This window comes from Humulus lupulus, chromosome 2 (genome assembly GCF_963169125.1).
Source record: "Humulus lupulus chromosome 2, drHumLupu1.1, whole genome shotgun sequence".
NCBI lineage: Eukaryota > Viridiplantae > Streptophyta > Magnoliopsida > Rosales > Cannabaceae > Humulus > Humulus lupulus.
In genome coordinates, this window is record NC_084794.1 from 115477648 (window position 1) to 115488258 (window position 10611).

Here is a 10611-nt window from a genome sequence, read left to right on the forward strand (position 1 = left end):
GAAATATATTGTATACACAAAGTTTTGGGGAGTGAGTGTTGAAAAAAAAAAAGAGATAAAAAGAAAAGAAGAAAAATATCTATAATAACTTAAGAAGAAACGAGGAAGAAAGAGAAATATATATATCTCATTCATGTCAAGGTTGTTCAATGCGGGTGTTTGGGATTTATGTGTACATGGTTGTTTGAAAGGTTTGTATGCTTATGGTATTAGTGCCTAAATGACTTTCTTATCTACCTTACCTAAGCCATACATTGTAAGCCATTAAAGTTCTATTGATTCTTAAGCATGCGTTGTTTACATTAGTGGAGAATAATGAGTAATGCAAACTTATGGAGTAATATGGATTGTGGTATGATTGTGAGAATTTGATGTGGATAACTATGTCAATTACTTGAGTTTTAATCATTATGGTGAATAGTTAAAGGATCTGAATGATAATTAGTTGATTATGGAAATAGTTGAGGTTGAAATTCTGGATTGTGTTGTTGGGATATTTCTGAAGCTTTATGTGAGCATGGTATTCAGGAAATTGAAGCTTGACTGTTATTGTTGGTTTGATTCGCATTGTGTGAGTATGTTTAGTTTTTATTTAGTTTTTGTTTTGAGTATTACTCGAGGGCGAGTAATTTTCAAAGTTTGGGGGAGTTTGATAAGTGAATTTTTGATTCACTTATTAGTGTCATTTTATATCTAATTTGTAGGTGTTTAGGGTGTTTTTGTTTGGTTTTATGCTTGTGTTGTGTTTGTGTAGGGTCCAAGGAAAAGTGGCGAGAAATTTGTACAAAATGGAAGTGAAACGAAGAAAAATGAAAAATTCGTGAATTAGGGCTGCAGCCCCATATTCAGGGGCTGCATCGCTATTTCAGGGCTGAATTAGGGCTGCAGCGCCATCCTGAAACAGAGACTCGTTTTTGGCACATTTGTGGCGCAGCAGCGCTTGTTTAAGGGGCTGCAGCGCCGGGAGCCGTACGGAAATCGTAAATTGAGATTTTTGAAGGGCAAAAGAGGGCTTTTTGCAAGGGATATATAAGGAAAAGTGTAATTAGGGTCTAAGGACGTTTTTAGAGGAGATTAGATAATAGATTAGAGGCTTGGAGAAGAAGAAGAGGCTAAACATCATCAAGATCATCACCATTACATCTAGTTTATTTCTTCTTCCTTCATTTTTAGTTTTTTAATTATGAACAAATACATTGCTATTATGTTTATGTTTGTAATGGAGAACTAAACTCTTTTTGTGCTAGAGTATTAGATGAATCTATTTTGATTATTGAATTGTGGTTTTTATTATTATTTCTATGAAGTTCTTCTCGTTTGTTCATATCTTCTTGATTTAATTTTTTCATATTAATGTTTGGCCATCATTATTGTGAATTGAAATCTAGGGTTTATGCTTGAGAAAGATAAACGTAGATTGGACATAAGAAGATTTGACATAGAGTGATTGTGAGATTGAGAGATTCCTTGAACTCTATGAATTTGGCTTAGAATAATTATTGCTTAATGACGTCTTGATTAATTAATAGCGAATAGAGATATCATATTGATTAATTGAGATTAATTGTATATATGCTTAAGAGAGATAAATGCATTATATTAGAATTCTAGAAATTACAAATGAGGAGAATTAATTAGAATAATAAAGAAACCATGTTCATAATCGAATAGTGAAATCATTACTCTAGTACATTTATCTTCTATTTAATCACTTTTCAAGAGCATAAGATTTGGTTATCTTGTTATTTCATATTCTTTATTTTATTGTTTGATTTATTTATTGACTTTTCTAATTAAAATTATAGACTTAACAGTAATAGTAATTAGTGAATTTAATATTTAATCCCTGTGGGTTCGACATCTTTTAATTTAAAACTATATTGCAATACACCGTACACTTGCGGTAGAAAAATTCTGTATCAAAAAGTCCACAAGGTCAAAAAGTGAGACTCTCGCCTCCTTGTCACAAATACCCCACAAGGTCAAAAAGTGAGACTCTCGCCTCCTTAAACTTTGGGTACTTTGTCATGAAGTCTCAGGCGATACCACCTTGCAAGACCCATGTCTCGTGCTCCGAGAGGCCAGGCCTGTCCATGCTTATGTATTACAATAGATACGAAGAAATATTTTTACGTAATTATATTTATTAAAATGGAATATAATAATAATTTCATTTTTTTATTTTTGTAATTAAAATTTTAATTCCAAAATTAGAAGTCAAAAATATAATTTTAACCTATTAAAACCTTCCATAGTAGGATACTACAAATGTAACCACCAATGGTAACGTAACTATTGAACAATTATATATATATATATATATAGGTGCAAGCAACGTGCAATGCATGTTTGTTTAGTATTATATAGAAAATTTATTAATTATTTTTATTATATTTTTATGATTGCTATATAAATTTTAAATAAATAAACAATATTATATATAAAAGAATGACATAAATATATTAAAGAAAAATTAAACCAAAACATTGTCTATGTTTTTTTTCAAAAAAATAATATGATAACCTCTTAGATCATAAACTGTAAGAGCGCCCTAATCTATTACATTATAAAAGTGTCACTCAACTCATATTTATTAGATAAATACCATCTTAGAGAAAATATTTAGTGGGTTCTTGATAAAACATGCAATTTGGGTCCATCAGTTTGAAAAAAAAAAATTTGTGTCTTTATGCAATATTTGAAAATAAAATAAAATAATAAGCCCCACTAACAAAATTTAAAACATAAACCATAACATAAGTTCTTAATTGATTCTTGGCACTCATCTTGAGCGTTATTCGCTTATAGGACACCCCTCGTCATACATGCCTAGACGTCGGAACCTCCCACATCACTGTGCGTGCCAAGGAGAAACCCTATTGCCTACCTGAAAGGGAGAAAAGTAAAGGGGGTGAGCTAAAAACCCAGTAAGGAAGTACAAACAAATACAACTATATTCAAGAAAGCACAAGAAGACTATATTCGTATAGTAAACTCATGGAAAAACATATCGTAACCATATCATATTCATTCATTTTCATATCAAATTCATACTCATAAATCATAATCATAAGAAATTGTATTCATAATAATAATAATAATAATACATCATGTGATCATGGCACCCCTATTGTCTATGGCACATCATGAGATAAACATCAAAAGTATAAATTGGTAAAACCTTCTCTATGAGGTAAACAGGATCTCAGGTCCTCTAATAACCTTGGCGCGTCCACCTTATGACTTACGCCATATCCTTAGTAACTCCTTTCTTGTGTTGTGTTCAGCACGTTAACAACCTACTGCTTTTCATACAACATACAAGCAGGCATACAACAACTCATATCATAACATAGTAATTCGTACTTTTCATAACACTTTAGATTACCATAGCTCATACTTTCCTCAACATCATAATTCCTGCAATCATATCAGTGCATAATTTTTCATAACATAATTCATATAAAATTCTATCTAACTTCCTTACCTCAAGTCCAAGCAAACGTAAAATGCAGGTACGTCACAACGAGCCTATAATCACAATCAAACGTTTTCTTAAAATTATGTAAGATTACACATGTCCAATATACATACCCCACGTGTGCATGAGCCATGCACAAGTGGCACAAGTTGCACCACAACTCTATTCATACAACAATGTCACATAGATTTATAAAAGATTAATGTCAATTCTACTAAGTATTTCTCAATGATTTCAAATCAGGAACTATGGATTTAGTTAAATAACATATATTTAAGTGTAAAAGTGAACTTGCATGTAACATGCATACGTGAGATGATTCTTAAAACTAGCGTTGCAGTTGAAATTATTTGTTCCTTTATTTTCTTGTTAGTTTCACAAAAATTCAGCAAGTATAAAATAATTTGCCACTTAAATTATTACAACACTATTCCTTTAAATTACATATTTGTCATTCCTAAATTTTATTACAAAAATTTAATCTTCTAAAATAATTCCTTAGCTTAATTTGCATAAAATAATAATCTTATTAAAAGAATGTGTTGAAATTGTAGTTATCAATAATACCTAAATAAATTCTTTGATTGCCTTTTAAAAAAAAATATAATTTTACTTAAAAAAATGATATAAATATAAATAAGATAATACATATTTAAAGTGTGGAAAAATTATACATTTATCATATACACAGTCCAATATTTAATTTGTTTGAGCACATGCTTTACTTATTTTATTTAAAAGATATTTCCTCTGAATAAACCGAAAATTCTAGCAATTATTTTATTTATTTGAACCCACATAATTGAACTAAAACCATATTTATCTCACAAAATATAAAAAGATGCATGTTTTTAATTAGGTAAAAAAACCCAATAATATGTGAAATAAATGTCTTTTGTTTATACAAGATCAAAAAATCACTTTGAGACATAACTTGTGAATTTTTAAAATCATTGATTTATAATCAATATCAAATAAAAAAAAAAAACAGCAAGCACATATTTATCTAATTACTCCTTTAATCATGTTAGCACATTTCCTAGCATGTTTCTACAACTCATGCATCATTTTTAACACTTTTTGATCAAGTCATCCTAACATGTTTCTATACTTGAACAAATCAAGAATACATTTAATCATGCAAAACCCATTACAAAATCAAAACAAGCTAAAACCATAATGTATGCTCATGTCGAATTCTTTGCACTATAAAAACATAAAGTATCACAACTTTACCATGCCCATAACTAAAATAAAAACAAGAAACCAAAACATAATCTCACAACCCTTTAAGATAACCTAGGTCGAAATCCTATTAGCATGCTTCTAATGTCCAATTTGCATTTTTTATTATCAAGACATCAAGAGTTATTGAAACAACAATATCCCAATTTCAATCTTTCGAAAATCAAAACTCTAATTGATTTCTAATAAAAACCCTAACATGTTCCTATCTTCAATAACATCAACAAGTTGATAGAAATTCATTTAAAATAAATCAAACCTCACATATCTTTATATAATACAAACAATAGTATATACACTACACCATATCCATAAATCTATATTTTTTCAACTCCCATGCTCGTACAAAAATATACACACACACCTAACACATAAGGCAACACACACTCACACCACATGTACACATACATGTATCTATAAATGCATTCATTCATAAAAATAAACCACACAAACAACCCTAGCATGTTTCTATCAATTTGAAAAAAAATTAAGACATGGAAAACAATTACCAACACATATAGGAAAACAAAATCAATCAACCATTACAACAATACACCAAGATCATATCCAAAAGATCATAGCAACAATATGAACAATAAAAAGGATAGAGGTTCCATTACCTCCTTTGATAGAAATCAAAGACCCAAAATGGCCACCACTTTTGATCAAACTCCTAGAGATTTCGAAACCACAACAAGAAAAGACCAAGCACCAACAAGGAAAACAAGAGACTTAGCAACAAGATGATGAAAAGAAATATGGAATAGAGGATTGAATCACTAAGAACACAAGAACACAAACCTAGCTTGAACCCTCCTTTTTCCTTCTTCTTTCTTCTCCTCCACGTGCTCCCTCCCTCCTTCTTTCTTTCTTTCTCTCTCTCTCTCTCTCTCTCTCTCTCTCTCTCTCTCTCTCTTTTTGCCGTCAGACACACACACCAAATGAGATTCTCAAAAACATCCTATCCCTTATAAAAGAAACCTTAGAGACTCTTCATAAAAATGGTAAAAAGAAAGTTACTCTTTTAATTCTCCTTCATTATTGATTTTCTTAAATTAAAAGAAAATAATAAAATTAATAGGAAAAGATGTCAATCAACAAAATAGGGAAAACAATTTCCATTGGCTTCTCTCCCTCATGCCACACGCCTACTCTCTCTCTTATCTTCCTCTTTTTTTTTATTTTTTTATTTTTTATATTAAATCCCAAATCCTCTAATAAACACATATCTTCTAAAAATATTCATGCATAATTCCCCCCATTTTTTTTATCCAAATTAACTACACAAAATAAATAAATAAATAATCAATAGAAAAATATATACCATGCATGGAAACTAATGCATGCTCACCATGCATACCATGCACATGCACACACACAAATGCTCTAGTCCATCAGTACTAACCATGCACCTCGGTGCACACAATCAAATCTCAAGAATTCACAAATTAAAATAATTAAATAAAACAATTAACAACTTTTAAAAACTTTTTACTTCACATAATTTCTACCAAACATTTCAAACAAATAAAAATAAATTCATAACATTTAACATTTAAAAATTAATAATAAAATATATCACACAAATTAATTAAATAATTTTTTTGATTCGCTTCAATATACCCTCATTAAAAGGAATTTTGTCCCGAAATTCTTTCTTACCAAATATCTCAGGGTATCTTTCTCTCATGTCTTCCTCTAACTCCCATGTTGCTTCTCTTTTCGTGCTATTCTTCCACGGGACCTTAACTAATGGAATCCTTTTGGATCTTAGTTCCTTGATTCCCCTTTCGATGATACGCTTTGGTTGTTCATCGTAAGTCAGGTTCTGCTTCAGCTATAACGGCTCATAACTAAGAACATGAGAGAGATCCGACATGTACTTACACAACATCGAGATATGAAAGACTTTATGCATTTCGACTAGTGTTGGGGAATGTGCTAAACGATATGCAACTTGCCCAACTCTGTCCAAAATCTCAAATAGACCTATAAAATTTAGGCTCAATTTCCCTTTCTTGAAAAAACGCATAACACCTTTCATTGGCTAGACTCTCAATAAGACAAGCTCACCAACTGAAAACTTGATGTCCCTTCTCTTAAGGTTTGCGTAGCTCTTTTGCCTACTTCGAGCAGTAAGCATCTTCTGACGAATTATCTCAATTGCCTCAGTGGCTCCCCTAACAACCTTAGGGCCTAAAACCTGCTTCTCTCCAACCTCATCCCAGTGTAAGGGAGGTCTACATTTACGCCCATAAAGCATCTCATAGGGAGCCATCCCACTAGTGGACTGACAACTATTATTATAGGAGAACTCCATCAGGGGTAAGTATCGGCTCCAAGACTCCAAAAAGTCCAAAGCACAACATCTCAACATATCTTCTAGAATTTGAATGGTCCTCTAAGACTGCCCATCGGTCTGAGGATGAAAAGCGGTAATGAACTTTAACTTTGTACACATAGCTTTCTGCAATCCTTTCCAAATGTTCGATGTGAACACTGACCCTCTCTTAGAGATGATCGACTTTGGAACCTCATGAAGTTTCACTATCTTGTTGACATACAACTTTGCGTACTGGTTTGCTGAATAGGCGGTCATTACTGGCAGGAAATGGGCAGACTTAGTGAGCCTGTCTACTATTACCCAAGTAGAATCATGCTATTTTGTGGTCCTAGGTAACCCTACAACAAAATCCATTGCTATGTCTTCCCATTTCCATTCCTGGGTGGTATAGAATTTCGCAATCACAGTCCTTTACTAATTCTAACCACTACTGTTGTCTCATATTCACTCTTTCTAAGTGAAGAAGTACTTCAGACTTTTATGATCGGTGTATATTTCACACTTATCCCCATAGTCCTTGAGCTGCCTTGAGGCATAGGCTACCACCTTCACATTTTTCCTTAACACGCAACCTAAACAATTCATAGATGCATCACAATACACTACAAACTTCTCGCCCTCTGTGGGAACACAAAGGATAGGTGCAAATATCAACTTATCCTTCATAGTCTAAAAGTTTCTTCACACATCGCAGTCCATGTGAACTTTGGTGTTTACGGGTTAAGTTGGTCAAAGGTGTGGCAATCTTAGAGAAACCCTCGACAAACTTCCAATAGTAACCCGCTAACCCTAAGAAGCTTCGAACCTTTGAGGCATTCTTGGGTTGGGGCCAATCTTTAATGGCCTCAATCTTTGCTGGATCCACTGCTATTCCATTCTTGGACACTGTACGCCATAGGAAAGTCACTTGTTCCAACCAAAATTCACACTTAGAGAACTTAGCATAAAGTTGGTGCTCTCATAGTCTATTGAGCGTTAACCTCAGGTGTTCCTCATGCTCCTCCATAGTCTTTGAGTATATAAGGATATCGTCTATAAACACCACTACGAACACTTTGTTCATCATGTCCATGAATGCCAATGGGGCATTTTTGAGTCCAAAAGACATCACTAGGAACTCGTAGTGCCCATAGCGGATTCTGAATGTTGTTTTAGGAACATCTCCTTCCTTCACCTTTAGTTGATGGTACCCGGATAAAAAATCAGTCTTTGAAAACATTGTTGCGCCTTGCAGTTGATCAAAGAGGTCATCTATCTCAGGCAAATGATATTTGTTCCAAATCGTAATCATATTGAGTTCTTGGTAATCGATGCCCATTCTCATACTTCTGTCTTTGTTCTTCACAAATAGAATTGGTGCTCTCTATGGCGAATGAATAGATCGTATGAACCCCTTGTCAAGCAATTCTTGTAGCTGGGTTTTGAGTTCCTTAAATTCTATAGGTGCCATTCGATAGGGTGCTTTGGATATTGGTGTTGTTTCTGGTGCAAGTTCAATCACGAATTTGATTTCTCTATTCGAGGGGTAAACCTGGTAAGTCCTCGGGAAACACTTCTAGAAACTCACAAACAATGTGAACATTTTTTGGTTTTAGCTCAGTCTCTCTAGATTTATCCACAACATTTGACAAATATGTTGAACACCCATGTTGCATCATGTTCTGAGCTTTTAACGTCGATATGATAGGTGTACAAAATCCTGTCACTTCTCCCTTAAAAGAATAGAGTTCTCCTTCCTCATGTCTGAACTCTACTGTCTTTCTTTAACAATCTATTGTTGCTCCATATTTTGCTAACTAATCCATGCCAAATATAGAGTCATAATCTGGTATGTCTAACTCTATGAGATCTGCTGGGCACTCTCTGCCCTCAACTACTATGGAAAATGATTGTAACCACCTAGTCGATGACATAATGTCTCCTGATGGTAACATGGCACTAAAACTATGCTCAAACAGTTTACAAGGAAATCCTAGTTTATCAATTACATTCATAGCAACATAAGAGTGAGTCACTCCAGAATCAATGAGGACTCTACATATCATACCAGAAATAGGGAGTTGACTTGTGACAATGGTGTTACTATTGGATGCTTCCTTTTGGGTTAATGAAAAGACTCTTGCTGGCACTAGATTGCTATTGCTGCCTTGCCCTGCTCCTGTTCTCCACTGTGGGCAATCATTTTTCAAATGGCATGTCTGATCGCACTTATAACACTTATTTGTGCCTGCCTGACATTCCCCCAAATGTCGATGTGAGCACTTAGAATAGCTTGGGTACTCAACTTTGTGGTTCTTATGGTTTCTGCGGTTATGACCATTGTTGTGACTGTTATGGTTGTTGTGGTAGCTACGGTTGTTATGATTGTTTCCATTCAGGGCTGGGGGTTTAGGCCTTTTGTCATTTCCACTGCTCTATACCCCATGTGCCTTCCTCTTGTTTCCCTCATGAAAACCCTTGTTTCTATTGGCATCCCTTCTTGCAGCACTATCCTTCCATCTACGGTCTTCTAAGTATTCCACATCAAAAGCCTTATCAAAAACCTCAGTGTAACTAACCACCTCGACACTAATCATCTTGACATCTCTAGCAATCATGGTCTTAAGTCTTTTTATAAACTTTTGGACTCGCATGGCCTCAGTTGGTACTATTTCAGGTACGAACCTTACCAACTTATCAAACTTTTGGGCATAATCGGTAGCAGAAAGGTTTCTTTGAACTAAGGTCACAAAATCATCCACCCTGGTTGCCAGTACAACTGCACTGTAATACTTTTTGCTAAACGCTTGAACGAAATCTGCCCAGGTCATAGTATTTAGGTCACAGTTCTACTTCACCATGTCCCACCATATCCATGCACCCATTTTGAGTAGGTGAGCTACACATGAAACCCTTTGATGGTCGTTCAGCTCCATGTGCTCAAAGATAGATTCTACTGACTTCAACCAATCTTTTGCCACCATAGGGTCAACTTTCCCCTCGAAGTTAGGTGGGGCTTGCATCCTAAAGCATTCATAGACTAGCTCAAAATTGTAGGCCATTGGAAATAGTGCAGGTGGTGGTATTGGAGGCTCAGGCTGCGCCAACGGTACTTGGGGCTCTTGGGGTACTTTTCTGGCTTGAGCCAACTCTTCGTCATTTTGCCTTAAATGTTCCCTCATCCTTGCTATCTCTACAGCTAAATCCATAGCTAGTGCAGCTGGGGCTGTTGGTTGGGCTGGTGCCATTCTCAAATCAGGGATTTCTACATCATTAGGGTTTGTAGAGGCACCTCTCCCTCGGTCTCTTCCCCTTCCACCTCTTGCTCTCTTTCCCCTTGTAGAAAATATGATATTCTAAGTCACCAAAAGAAAATTATAAGAGGAGATAAACCGCATATTTTTTTTGGTTACTTAAGAGCTAGTCATGCAGGTTGTCATACATACTCATATTCATACAACATTTAGAGTTTTCAAGAGAGAGAAAAGATAAAACTTATATTATCTAAAGTTTGCTCAAAATTACACCATAAATAAAACGTCCAAAAAAATGTCTATATAAA

The 10611-nt window shown here is 34.3% G+C and overlaps 1 protein-coding gene across 1 annotated transcript; it reads right to left on the bottom strand.

Annotated features, from left to right (window-relative positions):
- Positions 1-8866: 8866 nt before the first annotated feature.
- Positions 8867-9880, bottom strand: LOC133814635 (uncharacterized). The gene is made up of 2 exons (XM_062247570.1): positions 9491-9880; positions 8867-9301 (listed from the first exon to the last, which is right to left on the bottom strand). The coding sequence occupies exons 1-2, from the start codon at positions 9878-9880 to the stop codon at positions 8867-8869; spliced, it is 825 nt and encodes a 274-aa protein (XP_062103554.1).
- Positions 9881-10611: the final 731 nt, after the last annotated feature.